At 40.1% G+C, this 22296-nt stretch overlaps 1 protein-coding gene and 1 long non-coding RNA gene across 3 annotated transcripts in view; one reads left to right on the top strand and one right to left on the bottom strand.

Moving 5' to 3' along the window:
- Positions 1 to 6410: 6410 nt before the first annotated feature.
- LOC137627888 (uncharacterized) lies at positions 6411 to 21561 on the top strand. Its single transcript, XR_011041240.1, has 4 exons — positions 6411 to 8256; positions 12662 to 12773; positions 20262 to 20475; positions 20895 to 21561. It is a non-coding gene; the product is annotated as an uncharacterized lncRNA (long non-coding RNA).
- The window catches only part of LOC137627887 (centrosomal protein of 290 kDa-like), a 65614-nt gene continuing 52541 nt past the window's right edge, over positions 9224 to 22296 (bottom strand). For both annotated transcript variants that reach the window (XM_068359323.1, XM_068359324.1), the window contains exons 21-25: positions 20840 to 20939; positions 20247 to 20428; positions 19635 to 19800; positions 12223 to 12433; positions 9224 to 12027 (exon numbers count right to left, since the gene is read on the bottom strand). In XM_068359323.1, coding sequence (XP_068215424.1) covers positions 9264 to 12027; positions 12223 to 12433; positions 19635 to 19800; positions 20247 to 20428; positions 20840 to 20939 — 3423 coding nt within the window. In that variant the 3' untranslated portion in view covers positions 9224 to 9263. The remainder of the gene's footprint in view (positions 12028 to 12222; positions 12434 to 19634; positions 19801 to 20246; positions 20429 to 20839; positions 20940 to 22296) is intronic.

The following is a 22296-nucleotide window of genomic DNA, read 5'->3' as shown; positions in this document are numbered from 1 at the left end:
CATCCTCCTATTTGACTTCTGTCACTTGTAAAGAAGAGGAAGATGTTGAAGTCTTGGAAAGCCTGTCTACGTCTAAAGGAAAGGGCTTCTTATAATACTACCTCTTTTTTGAGTGGGATGGGGGTACAATAGAGTGGTTCCCAAACCCTGTGGGTCAGAGCCATGAAAACTTGTTCAACCTTCCAGTTCCGGGGCATGGGGCCGTGATGCTGTGTCATGGTCAGGGGTTACCCGATAGCCAAGCGGGACAGGAGTGAACGGTCCCATACACTTTCTGTTCCCCTGTTGATGGAGGAGCTCTGGCACCATCCATCACCCTTTCTACTTCACCGTTGGACTTTTACTCTATCCTCAAGTTACAATACTTAGATAGAGCGATTAGTTGAAAGGATGACACCACTCATGCCCCTCTCTCATGGTATGCAGCTGTGGCTCTCCCCCTGCCCCAGTTAGCAAAAGGGAGAGTACGAGTTACTCCTGCATAATTCTTTTTCCACTATTGTTGGCCTTCTTCAGCCTCTTCAGCCCCTATTAGGCTGTTGGTCCTGTACTTGGGGCAGAGTGATTGTATGGGAGGGGGAGATGAAATGCTGGAGTAACCCTGCTCCAACCACTACCCCTGGCTGGACATAAGGATATTTGGGATTTGTCGGCTACTTTGGCTGGTGCTGACGGAGGTGGACAACACTGAGTCTGAGTATCCCTTTGTGGAAGTCCATTCACTTATTCGTTAGTGCAATAGATGGACAAGGTGGGGCGGAGACTTTAGTTCTGCCTTTGGGAAGAACTTTGGTCATTGATTGGCACGTCAGGGACCTTTCAAGGCTTGAGGGCATCTCTGAAGCTTCCCTGGTCAGATCTGGCGAGTTTGCTCTAAATGACGTGAACAATCACATCAATGTATCTAAAAATATCTCTTGTTTCCATTCAGTCATAAAAGATCCTGCTCCTCCACCTTACTCTTGAGGCAGACAAGGTTCTATGCCCCAGAGCTTTTTACGTCATCTCCTCTTCAGTTTTACCTGTTAATGTGCGCAAGACAGAAGGCACCTCCTTCTCAGCCTCTGAGTCAGTGGCCACAGAATCGTCTGCCATGGCCTCCCACCATGTTGTCGCTTAGCTTTACATCTAGTCAGGTGCAGTGATGCATGTCGCAAAGTCAATAGGGTTATAAAGCCTGAAGTCTTTGGAGAAGTAAAAGTCCCGTGCTGTCTGGTGAGAGGACAGTGACCAGGCAGCAAACCAGTTGGCCAACTGGGTTTTGAAGAGAGGGGATATCTTTGTCTCTCGATTCTCTAAACAATTTGGTTCAGAGGTAGTTCTGACTTTAGGTACAGTACTCATCGGTGCTTGCGACTACGTCTCTCCTTCCAAAAAGTCACATGTAAGGTGGAGGTGAAAAAGTGAAGGACTGCTTCGAAGGACTCCTTGATCCAGTGCACAGTCTCCTTTAAGGTCCCCATTCCTTTGAAGGGAGTTGTGGCCAAACCCTCAGGTTCTGCCATGACTGAGGGATCGGGTGCTTCTTGGTCTGTTCCTAGACCCCAATTGGAATCGCCTGCAATTTCTTCCAGAAAGAGCCTGTGCAACATGCATAGCCCTTGTGAGAGCCACCCAACTTGGTCCTTATAAGAAGGGTTATGGAGGGAAGGAGGTGAGAGGGAAATGCTGATGCTAGCATTCCCCTACTTCTGCTGTTGGGAGTAAGGGGATGCCTCTCATGCCTTTGGGCAACCTGGCATAGACACGGGGGTAACTGTGGTTATTGAGTGTTCTTCAGGACGGTTACTTAGTACCCTTTTGAAAATGTTGGCCTCCCAATCTCATCGATTAAGCTCTGGCTTTGCAGACAGAGGTGTGTGGGATATTGGAGAAGAACTTGCTCAAATTCATCCAAGACGAGCCTCCAGAATTCTATAGGCGTCTCTTCCTGGTGGACAAGACAGCTGGGTGCTTGAGACCAGTCATCAACCACTCTCCACAGAACAAATTTGTGCGTCAAAGTTCAGGATGGAAATGGTATGTTTAGTGTGGAGTTCTATCACAGAGGGAGATTTTATGCTTTTGATGGGTGCTAAAGTACATGAGTCCATGTGGAAGTACCTCCGCTTCTCCTTTGACGGTAAGGAGTGCCAGTTCAAGACTCTGAGCTTTGGACTTTGTACAGTCAGTTCTTTCTTCGTGATTTCAATCTTTTGCGATACAGAAAACCGTATAACCTATTAAATAAAAAAATCACATTCGCGGTTTTGCATTAATGACTCTCGTGGCCTGATGATTTCAAACCAACCACGCTTCTTTGGAAACAGCATGCTTTGCAACTTTTCCCTCTCCACACCACACAATACAGTACCCCTATCTCTCACCCACTCAGCCTCAGTCTTGCATTATCTCTTCTCGTGTTTGCATCTCCCTCTTTTGTTCTTTTTGTGTAGAATATTGTTAATGTAAAAATCCTATACATATCCAGTGTACTGTATATACGCTACCCCATGCGCAAAACAGTTGACGGCTCAGAGAGTTGTATCATGTTTTAGATATAGTGCGTAGAACTTCGTACGTAAACTGTTAGTGGTTCTGTACTGATATTTCTTATTTCAATTTTTGTTATATTATTAAATTCATTGTGTAGTGCTGTAATGTTGTTATTATATTAGCTACTGTACAATACTGTAAGAAAAATACTGTACTTTATAGTAGAAATATAGGTATAGGCTAACATGTACGGCGAGTTTCAATGGCACTAGTCGACCTGCCGAAAATGGTGAACACTTACAAGTTTTACCTTAGCTAATTAGGCTGTACTGTAGTGATGGTACTGTATTGTAAACATATTACAGTACTGTACAGTAATATACACTACAGTATCAGCGAGTATTGTTAGATATTAACAAGTGTTTTATTGGTGCTGTACGTATTATATGTAAGTATAAGTACGGCAATGACTTGTTTGTGTACCTTAGTCTTACAGTGTACATAATACACATGTTTACATGTACTCTACACTTACTGAAATGTGTTAAATTCATTAACACAATACTTATACTGGCAATAAGCAGTGAGTTGGTAGGTTAGATTTTTGCTTTTCGCGCCTGTCTCTGTTACCTAACCTTTGCGAATAGGGAGGGCTGACTGTATTGCTTCCTTAGGTGTTCACTATGGTACTGTCCCAGCTTGGGCCTACTGTGCTTGCAAGGGATACATCTGTTCATGTCTTAATATAGGCTGATCTTTGCCGCCTCCTGCTACAGGATGGAGATCAGCATCTTGCATTTAATCACACTTTATGGATTGTGATAAACTAGAAGTCAAATATTGTACTCAAGTAGAGCTTGCAGTACTTAGGCATATAGATACACACAGCAGCAGTGTGTCTCTTTCCATCAGATGATCGTATCAACAAACATAAGGAGGTAGTCTGACTGTTTCTATTCATGACAGAAATCCTAGTTCAGTGCTGGCAGTCTTTTCAGCCACCTTCCCTTGCTGGAGAAGCTCGTTTCTCACAAGCGCCTTCACCAGATCTCTTCAGTGGTGTTTGAAAGAACAATGGTCAGCCAACAGGGATCACCCTATAGTTCCTGTTCCAGTGGGGCAAGAGGCTTGGGACAATCTTACCTGATGGTTGAATGAGGTAAACATCATCAATGTAGTCCAACTCAACTCTCTGCCTCTGGACATGCAACTGCTCTCAGGTGCACTGGAGCAGCTGTAGGCCAACCACCTGAACGACCTGGTCGTCTCAGGACGTCTCAGGACTGTGGTCAGGAGAAGAATTGCATCTCTACATCAACATCCTGGAAATGCAAGCAACCTCTGTAGCTCTTCAAGCATTCCAAGAACATTGGAATAGGCACACAGTAGTTTTGATAAGTGACATCATCAAGTGGCTTATGTCAACAAGCAAGGGGACATGGTCTCGCCCCTCTCTGCGAGCTGATGAAGGGAATGCACATTTGGGCAGGAGATAGACACAATAGTCAAGGGCAGGTTGTGGGGTCAGAGTTGTCTCTTCACCCTTAGGGTTTAACAGGAAACTCCCCTTATTTTGCTCCCTTGTTCCAGGACGTGCAAGTCTTTCCCCAGTGCAGCTTGATTCGTCTGCTAATCAAATTGGTGTTGATTACATCAGGACCCTTATGTCCCCTAGACGGCCACTCCTAGTTGAGGTCCTGAGAGTACTACCCCAGTGGTCTATACTCCTCTGTTAGTTGCATCTTCAGAGGTACCACCAATCTACTAAGTCACTGAAACATTTCAGTTGGATGCTATCCAGCATTTCCTCCGCTTTTTGCGAGGCACTGCTTATGAGTTGTCCAGATACCTACGGTGGTCATCTGCAGCTGTCTACTAAAGAAAGTGAGCCATCTTTTGGAATTGGTATCGTAGAAGGGATACTTCTCTTGTTCAAGTATTTCTAACACAGATCGCTGATTTCCTCGTCTTCCTTTGCTGTGCGAAGCGCTTCTCCATCACGGCTGTCAAAGGCTACCGCTCACCCTTAAGCATGGTCTTTCAACTGAAGGATATAAACCTCTCCTTGATATGGGAGTTGTCTATGCTAATGAAGAGCTTCAAGCAGTCTTTCCCACCCCAGGACCTCAAAGCTTTGTACATAACCTGTTTGAGTATTTTAGAAGAGCATTAGACAGAGATCTAACTCTTAAGACAAGCTTTTTGCATTGGTGAAGAGACTAGGTAAATTACACGGTCTCTTACTTAGTCTACCTTAGTTTTGAGCCTGGCATTGTGGTCAAAAGCCAGAACCTGTCGGTGCATGACCTTGATCAGAAACTTTGCCAAAATGAATTGTCTGGTAGTGATCAAGAGGAGAGGCTTTTCCTGACATCTCAAGCCTGAATGTCAACAACTTAGGTTGCACGGACAGGACCAGGGAAGGTGTCAAGGCATATGATCTCTCTGGCTTTGTTAGATGATCTGTATAGTATATGCCTGAATGCTGAGAGGGTCAAGGTACCAGTTAAAACCCGATCTCACAATTTGGGGTTATAGGCCCCATTTTAGCCTTTAAGAGGACTTTTACAGTTCACCAGATGTTGACGGCTGGAGGTTGGAATCGCAAGTCCTTTGACACTTCTGTGCTTTGTCTTAAGGTGGCATCTCAAGTACGGTAGTTGTGTAGCCAGCCTAACTCACACATGGTAACGTATAGGTATAAGTCGGGAATGAAAGGTAGAATGACTGGCTCTTCCTTTTTCTGCCCACTCTCTTTGGGGCAAAGTGGTTGAAAGCGTTACACGCCAGATCAACTTCATTCTGGCAAGATACACTAAGCTCCATTCTTTAGATTTAAAGTATCTCACCCAGCCTCCCCAATGAGGGGTAGGATGGTGGAATTTATGCAAACCCATTAATCATCGTAACTAGATTTATAATTCCAGACTGATAACCCCCTTCATGGAAAGGGATCCCTCATTTTACCTTGCACTAAGCATCTGGGGCATGTCAGGTCAGGCGTTTTTAGTCTACTCATCCCTGTGATAGACAGATAGGGTCTCCTGCTCTCCTCCTCATGGAGAGGGGTGGAAAGGTTCTTTGAGGTAGATATTAGATGTAGAAGGGGCATTGAACTTTGGAAATTATTGATATTATTTGTTCTAAAATGTATATTATTTTTTTAAGTTAGCTCTTTTTGCAAGGGCAATGTTACTAGGATGCAAGACTATACATTACAGTAAGGCTTCATGTTAATCAATTTTTTCATAGACTGGCAACTTGTCATGAATTAACCCTTCAATAAACCATCTAGCCACCCTAGAAACTCTTGTAAGCCACACCAATACAAAAAGTTATTTGATAGTTCATCTCCTTTACTACCTTTTATAAACTCATTCTTTGAAAGTTCTAAAGATATTTGAATTTTTTTATTTGTTTTGTACCTTGACCAGTTGTAGGAATATTATAGCTTGAACTGTCTCATAGTGTTAACTACCTTTATTTCAGTACTGTATTTTGGTCATGAAATTTGATAGTAAAGTCCTATTCCTTCAGTTAATCTCCTCTGAGAATCATGTATCATTATTCATTCTTTCAAGAATGTTTGATGATAAAATCCAATAATATATATGCTAGTACAGTATTATACTGTGCAGGATTCTGGAAATAGACATACACAGGGACAACTATTCATTTTGTTACCATTTTTAAATTATGTTCAGCCTAGATTGTTTGAATTCAAGAATTTCAGTAAATACGATGTTTATAACTTTAATCGCATTCACCTCAGTAACTACAAATAGGCACGAAAAGATTAATTAGAATCTTTTAATCATTTTATGTCCTGTTTCCAACCTTTGTTTAAGTTTAATTACTATTCATAGGTAACAAATAAGAAATTTGGTGAAATGAAATTTATTTATTTAATTTTTTTTTTCTACAACACAGCCTTATAACATCAAATTAAAAAAAAAAAAAATTATTAAAAAAAGCATAAGCAAGTAGTAATAATCAGTATGGCATGAATTAGACTAGAGATCTATCACACAATGGACGGAATGTAGCTTCTGGTATAAACTTCCATGTACTCGCTTGCTTTAAGAACAAAGCATAGCCACATCACAAATTAGAAAAACAGGTGTCATGTAAAACACTACCCAGCTTTATTGAAGATTTTATCTGTATATTTGTATTCCTGTAGTCATTATAAACAGTAAAAAAAACTTGGCACAGTAATTATTTAAATTTGTTTTCCAGGAATTTCTAACTACAGTATTACATTTAGTAAATTCACACCTAGAACTATGCTCCGTAACGGTATTTAATGTATACATTAACATAGTTCACTAATACTGTGCTTTAAAAGGTAAAACAGGAAAGATTTTTTTCCAATATGCTTCTACAGTACATGCTCTTTACAATATTAAATTTGTTATTAGTTCCTATGTATATGTAAAACCATATACTGTAGGTCATAAAGAAAACAGTGTTCTTATTAAGGAAAAGGAATGGATTTCTAGTTTAAAAATGGAAGCAAAATATTGACAGTAAATAATAAAGCTATCTCTTTACAAAATTCCAATAAGTAAAATATGATTATTCTAGACTACAAAATTTAATCAATGCAGTTTTATTTTAGATGTGAAAAAGGTGTACTCTACTATTGTAGACCTGGTTAAAGGTACAACCTAGTTTGGATAATTTAATCAACTAGGGCCCTGTTTGCCAATGTTATTCATTTCTGTTTTAGATATGAGCACATTGATGTTGTACCTAGATTTAGTGTTAATATTTATCCTAAAGTCTTTCAACAGCATCTGTAAAATTATTTATTTTTGTTTTCAAGCATTTTTATCCATTGAGAATTTTCTACTTAGTTTTTATTAATGTCTTTCTTCAGTTTAAGGCTTTCTACATTACATATTAAAGTACCAAAGTTGAAAAAAAAAATTTTATGTGGTAGGATTTGAATGTGCAACCTTTATTCATAATAAACTTCTCTTGTTAGTTAATGCATTAATTTCCAATTTAATAATTGCCTTTACTTACATCGTTCTTTAGTTTCTCCTAAGAATTTTTAATTTTACAATTTGAAATATTAGTCTATTAAATTTTACAATTTGAAAAAACTTCTTTAGTTTTGTTTGTGATTTATTGTAATACCAATGTACACAGGCTTATTTTTCAAATAACGTTTATTACATTGTTCTTAACTTTCAGATCTGCATGTTGGAATGATACAAGAGTATTTTACATATTCATCGATGTGATAAGCAATGATTTCAACATGAAAAATTACTGCGGGCATTCAAGAAAAATTAACATAATTGAAGGAAAGATGTACAGTACTTGACAAGTTATGCCATAGTGAAATTTGGGATCAGTTGAATGGAATGCAGTTGGTGCACCTACATGAAATAATAGATAAGTGTTGACTTCAGTCACCATCCATAGACAATATTCTGAGGGTGCATTTGCAGTGGTAGGTGGGCCATTGGTGATGGCAGTATCATTTGGCACAGGAATGCCCAGGTTTAATGGGCAGTGATTGAAAACATGAGGATATCGCCATGTACAACAGAGGTTGGCCGATTAGTACAAAAAATAATCTGAATATTATACATTATTTTTGCAACTGAACTATAAAAAGAAGCAATCTCTTTAACCCAAGTTTTCCATAGCAAAGGCTTATTCACTAAAGTTTTTCATCTGCACTACTTTCTAGCAAAAGATTTAAGAGCTATCTTCACATGTGCAATTAGTTTTGTCTGCTATCTACTCACGTGAAATCACTATCAGGTAAGTCATGACTGGTGCAATTAGAAGTAATATTAATACTGTGGAAGTATAACATTGAATTTTGTACTATATTTCTTAATCTCTTCCTAAGTGTTTCTGAATGTTTTATTCATTCATTCTTACACTTGTATGTTTTCTCAACAATTACATTTAACGATTTCCTTGTCTGAATCTCCGACTGTAAAACTTCCTCTTTCCCTGATCTCTTATGGAATTTCATGTAATAATTTTGGACTGAAAAATTCTAACAATATTCATACTTTATTACACTTAATTCAAAAGGCTTCGTACCTATACGTCAGTTTTGTTACTGTTGTAAGTAGGTGAATCCTTTTAATCCTTCAAATGCACAAATAAATTTATCAATTAGGCAAGACCAGGACCTTTTTTTACAACTACAATATTAGCGGTAAGTTAAAAAAAATCTTATTGCTGAATAAATTACTTTTCCTTTGATATATATTTAAAAAAAAAAAAATTCAATCATGTAAAAATAGTAAAGGAAAAGAAAGTTAATGGAAATTTCTGGATGTAAAATGTCATTTAGGTTAGGGGAGTAAAAATCCCTGGACGCACAATTGGTCTTGGGGATTAAGAAAGTTAACTATGGTAATTTTAGAGGTAAAGTTCATCCTTCCATTTATTCTTTGATTTTTTTTATATGTAATTAATTGTGTTGATATGAAAATCAGTTTTATGAAATTCTCACTGAATGTCTACTCTGTTTGACTTGTGCATATCTTGTATATAAACTGTATATCTTGAGGTAGGGTTTTCTTTTCATTATTGGGCTAAGTTTCAACATAAAAGCAATATATGAAATACAGATACATCATGCTAAACTTTGCATAAACCATATTTGCACTTAAAGGGTTTTCTCATTATCTTGAATCTGCGGGGGGACACTAATAAAAATAAGCGGGGTCAGTACGAAACGGAATGTTACTTTATTTAAAAAAAAAAAAAAAAATGGAGCAACTTCAGTAATTAGTTTGGCACTTGAAAACTTAGCGACCCTGAAGTTCATCAATATGCCGTTGAAGTCTTGTGACAGTGAGTTTTGCTCGTCTTAGTTCATAGATTAAATGCGCTGCAGGAGTATCCTCCGATACACTTTCTAAAAGAGTAACTCTCTTAAAGAGAGACTCCTTATCTCTCAATAATGATTCTTCTCTAGCAGCCGCTTCACGCACTACTTGTTTTACATGTGCAAGTAACCGAGATTTCTGCCTGACTTCCTCTTCTAAAGACAATATTCGAGATTCATATTCCAAAATGACTGCTGCGCCACTCCTTCGTTTTGATGCCATGCTCCGATACTCATGTATTCTTCTGTCTTCTTCTTCCTCTTTCTGTTGTAGATTTTTCCTAAGAGCTGCTACCTCCTCCACTGCACCTTTAAGTTTGGTTTCAAGCCTTTGTTTATCTTCTAAAGATTTTTTAAGCTGTGCTCTAAATTTCATTTCAGCATCATCCATTTCATTTGTAACTTTTTTAACCATAACAGGGCTGGTAGCTCTTGATATTGTCTCCCTTCTAACTTGGGGTCTATCTGGGGAAGGGCTATTATACACATGCCTGAAAGTTTTCCCTTGGGATCTACTTGTGTGGGGTGGGGAGGGCTCTTCCTGGACAAGAGAACTGTTACCCAATTCTAATGGATTTAGAGCTTTCAGACATACTCCACACATCTTATCAGTGGACACTTTGTTTATATTGTTGAGTTTGAACTGTATTGACAATTTTTCTTTTTCAACTCTGCTCAATAGTTCTTGACTAGTTTCTAATTTTTTCTTGTTTACCTCTAATGAGTCTTCCAGTTCTTTTACTCTTGCTTTTAGTTTGTCTATCATACCCTTTGATTTCTTCCTCTCCTCCCATCTTACTATTTGTTCTTGGCTTCTCGCTCTGCGGTTTTCACTATCTTCTATTTCCTGAGTTGCATCCATTTTCTCAAGTTTTTCTTTTAAGCTCTGTATTGTTCTAACTATGGCTGCAGGAGACTTTCCTTCCAAATCCTCAAGTTTTTGCTTTGTGCTATTATTGTTTCTTTTCAGCTGAAGCATTTGTTTCTCAGTTTTTAAATTCTGACTTTTAAGATTCTTGAGTTCTTGTTTCAGATGCTCTATTTCTTCATTACTCTGTTCATTTTTTGCAGTAAATGAATCAGACTGCTCTTTCAACTTAGATTCTAAATCGGCTTTTGTCTTAGAGACTACTTCAAGTTCTGTTTTAAGAGATTCTACCACTCGACTCATTGACTCTGTCACTTCCTTATCAATATCTGCATCTTCTTTTAATTCATCTTTGGCAGTGCTATTTGAAACTTTCTCCTTCATTTCTTGTACAGCATAGCTTAGTTTTGCAACCTGTTTTTCTTTCTCAATTAATTGATCGCGTAACTTCTCTACAAGTGTGCGTAGAATAGCAGAAGGTGTACGATTAGCAGACTCTTTTAGAAGTGTTATCTCTTTGCGAAGGTCATCTCTCTCATTTCGAATGTTCTTTATTTCTCCAGAGAGTCTATCTGTCTCTCTTTGGTGTTGCTGAGAACGCACTTGACTTGACACTTCCATGTGTTCTTTCTCTTCTGAATATTCGCGTCGAGTGACAGTTAATTCCCGTTCAAGTTGTGCAACTTTACCCTCTGCAATTAGTTTGCCATTTCTAGTTTCTTCAAGTTGAGCATCCAGTCTTTTAATTGTGTCTTCTAAATTGTGAATCTGAGCAATTTGAGCTTCACTCATGGCAGACATTCCAGGGTCACGAGTGGGGATGTTATTTAACTGTAACTGAAGCTCACGAACTTTCGACATGGCTTCTTCTCGTTCTTTTTCTATACGTAATAATTCATCTTTGTTTTTAGAAATTATATTCTGATGCTGTGTATGGGATTTTGAAAGAAGATCTTGGTAATGACTGACAGCTTCTTGACTTAATTGGAGCCTCTCTTTCAAACCATTAATAATGACTGCAATGCCTTCATCTTCAGGAACAGTAACCTCATTTGCAATACCATCTTTAGTTACATCAGTGAAATGCATTTGACTTTTAAGGTTACTTCCTTTAATACGAAGTTCATTGATGACCTGGTCTCTTGCAATGATAGCAATATCCTTTTCCCTATGTTCTTTCCTTGAATCATGAACTTCATTCTTCAATAATTCAACCTCCTTTTCAAGCTTTTCTAAAAGGGCACTTTTATTCCTTGATGTATCTAAGGCTTTCTCCAATTGCTTGGCTAAAGGTTGAGACTGATCTGGAAAGTCTTGTTGCTCCAGTGTTTTCAGTTCCAGTACTGCTTTCTGGTGCCTCGAGTCATGTTCTTCAAGAGCCTTTCTCAATTCTGTTTCACGTTCATCCCATAACAGCTGTTCATCCATCCAAGTCTTTTCCATATTGGACAATTGTGCTTGCAGCTCTCCTAGACGTCTGTCTTTTCCCTCGATCCGGGCTTCATACAAAGATTTTTCTTCTTCAAGACTTTGAAGCTTTTCATCCAATTCAACATTACGTAGTTTTACCTCTTCAAGTTTACTGCACCAGCTTGAAACTTGCTTTGTTACATTTGGAGATGTAAGAGCACTCTTCAGCTCGTCAAGAGCTTCTTGTTTGACCTTTAACTGACGTAGAGCAACTTTTGCTTCCATTTTATCATGTTGAGCACTTTGAAGGGCAATCAAAATTTTGTTTCTGTCTTGTTTCATTGTTTCTAGAAGGTCTACCAGGCGTTCCTGTTGTGAGAGGGGTACAGCACCTGCATATTGTTGCCTGTTAACAAAGAAAATTCCATTTAAAAGTTGGTATAGATATTATAAATGAATTAATTGGCACTTTGAAATAGATTGATTTTTTTTTCTACAAACATGTACTAAATAAAACTATTGTCAATCAGTTTAATATCTTAACACATTTGCATTTAAAAAAATGTACAATTTAATTAGATAAACTTTAAAAGTAACAAACCTTAGATCCTTAACTATGGCATATAACCTTATGGCACGACCTCTACTTGAATCTGTTGCCGTTTCAAGGAGTCTCTCACGATCCCGTAATTGATGGCTCAACCGTATAATCTTCATACCTTGCTTTTCATTTATAGCTTTAGTTTCCTCTAACTCTGATAACAACTCAAAATTTTTCACTTTAAGCAGAATAATATCTTGATGCAATTCTCCTGTGAAATGGATATATAGTAGTTATTAGCATTTTTCTGCTTTAAATGTAAAATAACTTTAAAAAGTAAGTAATAATTTGCTGTTTCTGATATAAACTAAAACACCTAATTGAAAAAGGATTGAAAGCACAAACAATAATACTGGAATAATGGCAGAAAACTATTTACTTTTTCTTTCAAGCTATTCTTACATATTATGGTCATAATTATAAAAATTTTATCTTTCAGTCCATATGTCCACCTGTACTGTATCCTAGTCTTTTGAGAAGAAAAATGGTCATCTTCAAGAATCCAGCAGTAGGTGTTTGGATGAATAAACTTTCAACTTCATGTCTTCCAGGTAAATACAGTATCATTAATTTTATTAAATTTCTTTATTCCTAAATAAATACAAACCATGGTCCTTTAATAGGAGTATGATACCAGCAAAGCCTGAATGGCCATTCAAACTTTTAATGCAGTGATTATAGTTGTTGGCAGTTAAAAGGGTAAGCCCCGCCCCACCCAACAGTTAGCGAAGCTCCCACTTTGATTTTGGCCATAAGCTATACAGGTACCGTATACTTCTTTGTTGCCTTGTCTGAAAATTGTTTGCTTTTTTTTCAGTGTGTATTTACATATGGAGCCTCCACATGCACCAATGCCAGTATGCTCCAGTAACCCTGGCAAGAATGTTGTGGGTTTGTATCTAAACTAACTGTAGATCTTCATTTGTTCCGGCATAGATACAAACCCTCCGCTATTTATAGGGTATACTTTCGGTGCAGCTGAAAGACGAGCCATGATAATTTTAGTGAGGGATAACTACCCCATCCGCTCTCGGCTGAGTAACCACTTTACTTTATGGCTCGTTAGAGGACGGACATGCTGCCCTTCTCTCCCACAAAGACTTGCCTTGATTATTTTTCTGTTTTATTTTTTGTTTTTCTCGTGTGTTTTCATTTATCTTGCATATATATGAGTGTATATATGTATAAATGGAAATATACGTTGTTAGATACTTGTAACTTAATTAGATCTTCATATTTATGCTGTTTGCGTGGGGTATTAGTTCAGTCCTCCCCTTGGAACAAATGTAGGTCACGGGCGCCTCTGCAGTGGGTGGCGTTCGGCAAGAAGAAGAAAGCAAAGAGAAATTCTTTGGCCTTGAAGGTGGCAATGCCCAAGTTGTTGCTGAAGAAACTTTCGCTGCTCCTTCTCTCCTTCTGGTTCTCGACATGTGCGACACGTGACCTCTTAGTTCGTCTAGGACTGGGTCTCTGGAGGAGTTTCAAAGGAGGAATGAGACACCAGCTTGTGCTCTAGTCTTTCTTCATGTAAAGCAGAATTATCGCTTTCCTCTAGTGCAGACAATACTCCTTTGCCTCTCCCTAGAAATTTGCCCTATGTTGTGCGGAATGATGACAATGAGAGCAGGGACTTAGACCTACAGAACTTAAGGCCTTCCTGAAGCATTGCTGGTATTCCATCCAAGGAGGAGCTTTTGCAGGTGTTGTCTGAAGCACGAACCTACCTTCCCTTTCTGTGCCCTCTCTATCTACTCATCCACTAGCAGAAAAGTTGTTAGACATGACACTTATCAGTATGTCCGTGCCTGCTGTTGTTGCCTCCCCTCCAAATTCTCTAGAGCTCCCAAGTCTGGTGTGAGGGAGAGGAAAAATGCTTTCTCCTCCCCCCCCCCCCCAGCACTCCTGTATCGTTGACCTTGCACTCTGCTGCTGAACCTTCTGATGTGACTCCTGCACCAAAGAAGTGGTAGTTACCAACAACAAAAACCATTTGGCCAAAGTCTCATGAGATTTCAACAAACTTATCATTACCTACGCATGAGAGGCAGTGTGGTACTGAGCACTGACCCAGCCAAAGAAGGTGTATTTGTACGAGATACAGTTGAATGACCGGTGCTCAATCTCCTACCTCCTACGGGAGCGAGCATACACGCTTGTCAGTCAGGATGAAAGGTGTTGCATTTTTTCCCTTCTCTTACAGGTTTGAAGGATCCTTCAGGATTTCCACCTGAAGAAGGTCAACAGTGGTTGAAGTGGAAACTACGATCAATCTCTTCGCCTGTACGATTAATGAGTTCTTTCCTCACTCAAGCAATGTGATCGTGAAGATGATACAAGATCATTTATTCAGTGACCCCTTTGTTACCTGCCTCTTCAGAAGATCTATCTCCGAGTGCTTCATCACAGTGCGATCAAACACCATGTGATCCGCCATCTAGGAGAGGATGGAGCACCTGGCTATGGTAATACAGATAGTAGCAGTGAGTCTCAGGGAAAGCAGTGCAACAGTTTCTGGGGGGGAAAAAAAAAAAAAAGAAAAAAAAAAATTGTTCCAGCTCAATAGTGCCAATGTCTTTTGGGACAAATTTCATTGTTGGAGAAACTTTTCCTTCACAGGTGTTTCCACCAGCAGCAATTGGGCCAGTGGTACCTTTAGTGTCCTGGTAAGCAACCAGCAATCACCCTTACTATCTAGTCCCAGTGGAATAAGGAGGACAGGATAATCTATCCTGGTGGAGGGAGTGTTAGGAAGGATAAGCAGAGAATGGGTGATAAATCAGAGGAGGAGGATGAGAGAGAAAGGGGGAGGGGGAGGGATTGGAGGGTGAGCCAGTGACCTTTCGAGTTGTGGCACCATTTTCCGCTGCCTTGGATATAGTTCTGCCTTCCTACCCCAGCAAGAGGAGTAGATATGTTTCACCTCATGAATTTTTAAAGGAAGCTCACCTATATGATTTAGAAAGAAGAGAACGAGGACAAAGTGAAGAAGAAAACAGAAAAGAACACTAGTTACGTAAACAAGAGACTTTGCAGGGAGGATCATCTACGTAAACAAGAGACTTTGCAGGGAGGATCATCTCAAATTCACAGTTCTCATCTTGAAAGAAAGACGCGATGTCAAAACGCTATTAGTGAGAGAGATCAAGAAGATTTGAGATCCATGAGGTCATACCTAGCAGCTGGAGGTCTGACCAATATTAACCTAGTCTGACTTCTAGACAGAGATACTGAGCTCTCAGAGTGAGATGAGAAAAGTTAAAAATTTTCCCTTTATAACTACAGGATCTAGGTGAACTGTTCTCTGTTTGGCCATAGGCTGAGGAGATTCCACTGTCTTTCCTTCTAATCCAAGATCTCTTCCAATGGACCTAGGACCCTCAGAGGAAGAAGATGAAATCCAGGCAGAGAAGTTCTAGATGGCCAGATGCAACTGGCCATCCTTCATTACCAAGTATGTTAAGTAATGAAAAACTTCACTAATGAGAGGAGAGGAAAAATGATGATGTAGTGCTAATTAATGTGCGTCCTGTGAGGAGCATCTAGAAGAGATGCGTCTAAGAGTCGTGTCGGGAGATTACTGCTTGTGCAAGAAGAGTAGAAAGCGTCTCTAAAAGTAGCATGTCTGGAGTCACGTGTTTGAAAAACTACACATCTCTGGGAGATAAGAGCGTAGGCAGAATAGTGTTGGCGCTGTGCACCTCTGCAAGATGCGTGGCTGCTGATGAGGGTTATCTTGCGAGGCTTGGTAGAGAACTGGGTGACAGTGCATCTAGATGGAAGGTGACAGTGCGGGGCATAGAGGCTATCCTTCCAATGGTGATGGTGCAGGAAACTCCGAAGACATATGGGGAGGCAGAAGGAACTAGACCAAGACTAAAGGCTGCTTCCCCTCGGAAAAGTGACAGGGAGGACAACTCCCTTTAGTGGAAGACAAGCCATTTCGAAAAACAAGAAGAACACTAGAGGCGTTGGAGATCCTCCAAAGAGGAAGGCTCTGGATAAAGCTGACAAGCAACCTTGTGAGCAAGCTCAGAGGAATTAGGGCTCTGGAGGAGGGAACTGAAGGACAACACCTGGAACTGTATCTAAGAAGGCCCACAAAGTTGCACACAAGCTAAAAGTTCCATGGAGATCAGGATGAAGCATGTCATGGGCATCATTCATTCTCCTCCAAAGAGGAAGGATCAGGACAAGGATGACAAGCAACCTTGCCATCATCCAAGTAGCAAGAGTGCTCTGGAAGAGGACCACCTCAAGAACAACCCCTAAAGAGAAGATCCTAGACGTCATAGCAGATTTAGAAGATCTCTGAACTCCAGATGAAGGATGCCAGAAGCATCAGTGAGCCTCCTCCTAAGAGGATGGATCAGAACAAGGTTAACACAAGTAACCTTGTGAGCATGCTAAGAGGAGCAAGGCTTTGGAGAATGACTTCCTGACAGGCGCAGTGTGGTAAGGTCATTGCAAGTTGTTGCAGGACTAAAAGTTCCCTGTAGGTCAGGATGGACAGCAAATGCGACAGAGATCCTCCTCCAAAGAGGACGAATGTGGAGGAGGACATCCCAAAATATGACTGGACCTGCAGATGAAAATAGTCCTGGAAGTTGCTTGCTGGATCTAGGAGGTCCCTGAAGATCAGGATGAAGGAAGCTAGGGACTTCAAAGATCTTCCTCCTAAGATGAAAGATAGAGCAAGGAAAATATGCAACCTTGAGAGCGTGCTCCGAGGGATAGAAGTGCTCTGGAGAAGGATCACCTAAAAGGTGAAGCCTGGAGCTGCAGCTGAGAAGGTCCTCATGGGGAGAGGGTGGTCAAAGTCGTTGTCGACCTAGTTCTCCAATAGGAGATGCACTGAGATCTCGAAGCATCTGGGGAACGTACCTGGGCAGGAGGGACCATTAGTACCTGTAGATGCTACACCTCTCACGAAACCATGCAAAGGACCCTTGGGACTGGGCTCCAGGATCCTCTCTTCATTTTTCTTGGGTTCCATAATGGTAGGGTCTTCCGGAAAAGAAGACCATGGGGAGCAGTACTTCCTGCGAGAATTTCTCCAAGGAGAAGGTGATAAATTGGCGCTTGCGGGGCGGAGAGCTCGAGGAAGCACCTCTTTGAAACTTGGTGGGATGGCAAGTGCCGTTGCCCCTTTGAGCGACAAGAGGCTCGTGAAGGATAGTGTCTCCTGTCCAGCGAGCGACATCCTGGCGAACGATGGCTGGTTGACAACCGCTTATGAACTACCAGACGATGGCTGGTTGGAGAACGGTTAGGAACTGGCGAGCAGCGAGGCACAGGAGAACTATGCAAGGCTGGAGAGGACAAGCAGCTGTCGATTGATGAGCTGCTAGTGATCAGCATGTAGCTGGCGAACGGCAAGCAGAAATAGAATGCCGGATAATTACCAAACGCTTCTTCATAGGTGATCGGCGAGTCATTAGTGAATGACGAACGGCCAGAGAAAGACGAGCAGCTGCCAATTGATGGGAAATTGGCGAACAGCAAACTGTTGGCCGTCGGCGAGAAGCAGGAGAATGAAGTAGAGCCTGTAGTTGACGAGTCACAGGTGCGTGACGAGAGGCTGGAGGACCGCGAACTGTCAAAGTTTCTGGCGATCCTAGGGGAGCTGAGAAACGATCCTATGGCAGCTGGGGAACCACGAACAGTTGTTCGTTGGCGAGAGGTCAGAGAGTGACAGTGAACGGGAAAACTCTGCAAGGCTGCCGAACGGCAAGTCCAATAAGGAAGGGGAGGGTTGGGAACCAGCAGGCTGTCAGCGAGGCTGACATTCTCTAGGAGAGATCTAGTGACGAGGGTTGGGCAAGCAGCGACATCCTGGTGATTGACGATCTTCTGAAGGGGATTGTCTGGCGCATGAATGAGGAGAGCCAAAGAGATGACGTCTCTTAGCCAGAGGTGAAGGAGTGTCTGAGGCAACAAAGAGGACCACAAACTCTATGAGCTCGCTGATGATGGTGACAATCTGCCGCACGGGGGACTGCTCAGCAGGAAGATTTCAGGAACAGGGTCTCCAGAGGGATCTCAATCTAGGACGAGAGATGCCCCCTGCAGGAGACACTTGCCTCGGACTTTGCTCCACCCCTGAAGGAAGAATTGGCTCATCAAGAGGGAAGTGCAGTCTTCAGCAACAGTGAAAGAGGCAGGTCGGGAATAGTCGGCAGACACCACAGATGACACCTCAGGATCACGAAAGCTCACTCAGCAGAGATGAGGGATCCATCTTCGGAGGAAGACGACGATAGTTTACCCAATGCACCAAGTTAAAGGAGCACGAATAGCATATGCCTCGAAGGGTGAAGGGGAGCCGGTCTAGCCAAGGGATGGTCACGCCTGAAACGCATCAGAAAGAGAACAGGTCTCCCTCAGGGGAGGGGGGGAGACGCTTTGCTAAGGGAAGCAGCACCGTCCCTCAAAGACCTAGGGTGACCAAGGGTTAAACGGTCTACGCTTCTGTTCGACACTTCCCCAGGGAAAACCGACTGAACTAGACCTTCGGGGAGTGGAAGAAGAAGCCTTGGTTTTCTTAGACTTTGAGGGAGACCCCGAAGGTGAAGAATATTTTTTAGACTAACGCCGGATGGCTCCCAAACTTCTCCCACTAGGAGATAGACCAATCCGTGCATTCAGGGAAAGTGCTGTCCTGATCACACCACCACCCTCTACAAGCGGGACATAACTGATGTGGGTCCATATCAATGGACGGCATAAAGGTCTCGAAGGAGCAGCCTTCATGTCTGCATGAAGATGGCCAAGAAAAGAGCACACGCACAGTGCAAAGGAAAAGCAAAACAAAAGATTAGAGAGTAATGGCAAGTCAACAATGGTGAGGGGAATAAGCGGTAATGTCCATTTTCCACCCAAGCCAAAAGGAAAGTCGGTTCTCAACCCAGGTGTGTGAGTGAGCAGGGTACCGGCCCGCTAACTAGCAGGGGAGGTTGTTATCCCTTGCTAAATATCTAATGGCATGTCTTTCAACTTTTCGGAAAGTAATATCCCCTTTAAATAGCGTCGGTTTGTAATTACTGATGGAACAAACTGCTTTTCCAGCAGAGGAACAAGTGTACTCTCTGACCGCTGAAATGCAATTGAGGTTACAGAGAGCTAAAAACAAAAAAAACCTACTGGTTTTAACTGCTGTTATCCTTCTCCTATAGTAAAGAACAATGGTTTGTATTTGTGTAGGAACAAATAAGAATAAAGATTGTTTAGTACTGGCCATGTGATTAGAATTTCCTCATCTACTAAAATAAGGCAACATCACTGAAACTGATAAGCTTGAAATTCTTAGAGAGAATCTAGGAAATGGATCAGAATTTTAATTACTATTCTACCAAGGTAATAGGTGCCCTCTATGATTATCGAAATAAAAAAAATTTTGTTTTACAGTATCTTACCAATCTTTGTTCGTTCATTACTTGTTGCAGCCAAATCATGTGCTTTTTGCCTTAGTTGCTCCATTTCTAAATTATCCAAGGTTTCCATGAACTGTTTCTGCTTCATTTGCAAATCTGCAACTTCAGTCAAATTCTGTAATCTCTGAATATCAGAAGACAGCTGTACCTGCAAAATTTAAATATTGTTTTAATGAAATTGTTGAATACCGCATACACTACATAATAGTATTAGTAAAATCCTACAGAACCCACTGAAAATCTTTTTATTCACAAAAAGTGAGAAAATCCCTAGAAATATTTTTACAAACTACACCATTAATATATACCATAAACATAAAATAGAGGGTAGTTGACCCTCATTATGGGTAGTCTTATTTGCCAATTAAGCTGCAAATATGTATATTGGCAATTAAGAAGGAAAGGAATTAAAATATATATATATATATATTTTTGGAACAATCATTATAATTTAACAAACAAAGCACCCTTGAGCAAGGCTAATTTCTCTACTTACATTGCCTTTTTAATCCATATATGTATACTGTACATACGGTACTAAGGAATATGCAAAACATATACCAGGTATTTATTAAAGTCAATAAAAAAACTTACTTTTTCCTCTTTCAGTTGGTGAAGCTCTTTCAAGACGCGCTGATGTTCCTCCTCATTTATGATGCCTTGCAACTTTTGTCGTAAATCCATTTCTGTTGTTTGCAAGGCAAGATTCATTTTAGCAGTGCTGTCTACCGTGCTCTCCAGCTGGGTGACACGCTGCTGCAGTTCTTCACATTCCCCTTGTAACATGAGAACACCAAGAGTAAAACCATGTTTTCAAAATTTGGTAAGATACTTCAATAAAAAGCCAATTACTTCTGAATTGTATGTGTAAATATAAAATGTGATGTATAAGCAAGGTTTATTTGTAGGTTTTAAAAAGTTACATTTGTACCAGGTGTGTTTTATAAGATGCATAAAAATAGAAAAAAAATAGGGTAAGAAGTTTATATAGATTTATTCTAACAATGGTAGTCAAGGCACAAAAAAATATATACAACTTAACCGTATTTATTGTATGTAAAGTACAACAGGTGGTTGAAAAATAAATATCTTCCCATACCTAACATTTACTGTGCATACTGTTATTAAAGATTTTTACCAAAAAGATTGAACTTAAAAAAAAAATGAAAATAACAAAGCTTTCTTACTTTTAATGTTCTGGTACATAATAGTTGAATGTTCACACTTCTGTTTTTCCCTCAGTTCCCGCAGTTCAACAGCAGCTAGTTGTTTGGACAGAACTTCAACCTGGAGAACAGGTCAAGGAAAATTCTTTACAAATTATTTTAATAAGAGTCTAACCCCCCTCCACCACACAAAAAAAAAAAAAAAAAAAAACCACATGGAGGGGCTACACATATCTTAAATGCTATAATTCAAACCAAACTCATTACATATGCATGTATTTCCTTCTTTGCAACAGAATCACAGCTGCATCAGCACGTACCTATCAACAATTTGTTGACCAACTTATGATGCCTTACAACTCGTCTCTCTTTGATATAAAGTTTTATCCCAATATTTGTCACAATTCACACATGATTCAAGTTGCTTTTGTACATTTCATTATTCATTCCATCTCTTGATATCATCTATTAAGTGATTTTTCATTTATCTAGTTTTTATTCAAGTACTGGTGATTTTCCTTTTGTTTTGACTCTTTAGGAGAGATTCTTGTCATAACTGAAACCTGTTTTGTTTCCTTTTTTAGGCCATGATAGGGATTCAAGTGTAACGGTGTCATTCTCCTTGCTACGTTAGTTAATATAGTCCACTTTCATTTTACACTCACTATGATCAATTACTGCAGGTTCTTTGATTACATTGTAATTTGGTTTATGTACTGTGATAATAAATGTTTGGAATTTAATTCTTTGCACTTTTTAATCATTTAAATTAATCTTCCCCAGTATTAATTTGCTGTGTACTTTGGTGACAAGGCAGATAAAAACAAGGTTTTCAAGATTTTATGACCATCCTGGGCAGCATTTGCAAATACCTATGTGTAACACTTGCGGTGTAGGCTCTCTTTACAATTTTTTTTTTTTTGCAATACAATTAATCAGCTAAAGTTCAATTACACACTGTTAATGATCATAGGCATTATATGTGGGATTACTACTTTACTCATTTTTAAACCTAAAATTGACTATTAATAACAAAATATAAGGCATGAAAAATATAAAACTTCAACTGCCCTCAGAAACCCACGATGTATCGAGTGAGCAATAGGTGAACCACGACATTACATCACCCTTGCCAGGAGGATGGAGAAATTACTTACAGCTGCAAGATAGGTATGTTGTCGCGTAACTTACCAGTATGAGATGTCTGACCATCATGTTAAGTTATGTGAGAAACAGGATTGAGAAGATCGCGAATTGGTACTGAATTTTCGTCATGTAGTCTGCGAGATAACGAAGTCGACAGAATCCCCATCCCTCAAAAGTTTGACATGATAAAGTGTCTGAAACTTGACTATTCACTTTTTGATGCAAAGAAGTCCTGAAGGAAAGATACCCTGGTACCCTCATCAAGTTAGCAAAATGTGTAAGTGCCAGCGCCCTGGGGGTAGGCAAGTCTTTTCAAAGCTCCCTCGGAGCCT

The sequence above is a fragment of the Palaemon carinicauda genome, chromosome 35, assembly GCF_036898095.1.
Source record: "Palaemon carinicauda isolate YSFRI2023 chromosome 35, ASM3689809v2, whole genome shotgun sequence".
Classification (NCBI taxonomy): Eukaryota; Metazoa; Arthropoda; class Malacostraca; order Decapoda; family Palaemonidae; genus Palaemon; species Palaemon carinicauda.
The sequence above is the reverse complement of the archived record's forward strand: the minus strand, read 5'-3'. Positions and strand labels throughout refer to the sequence as shown.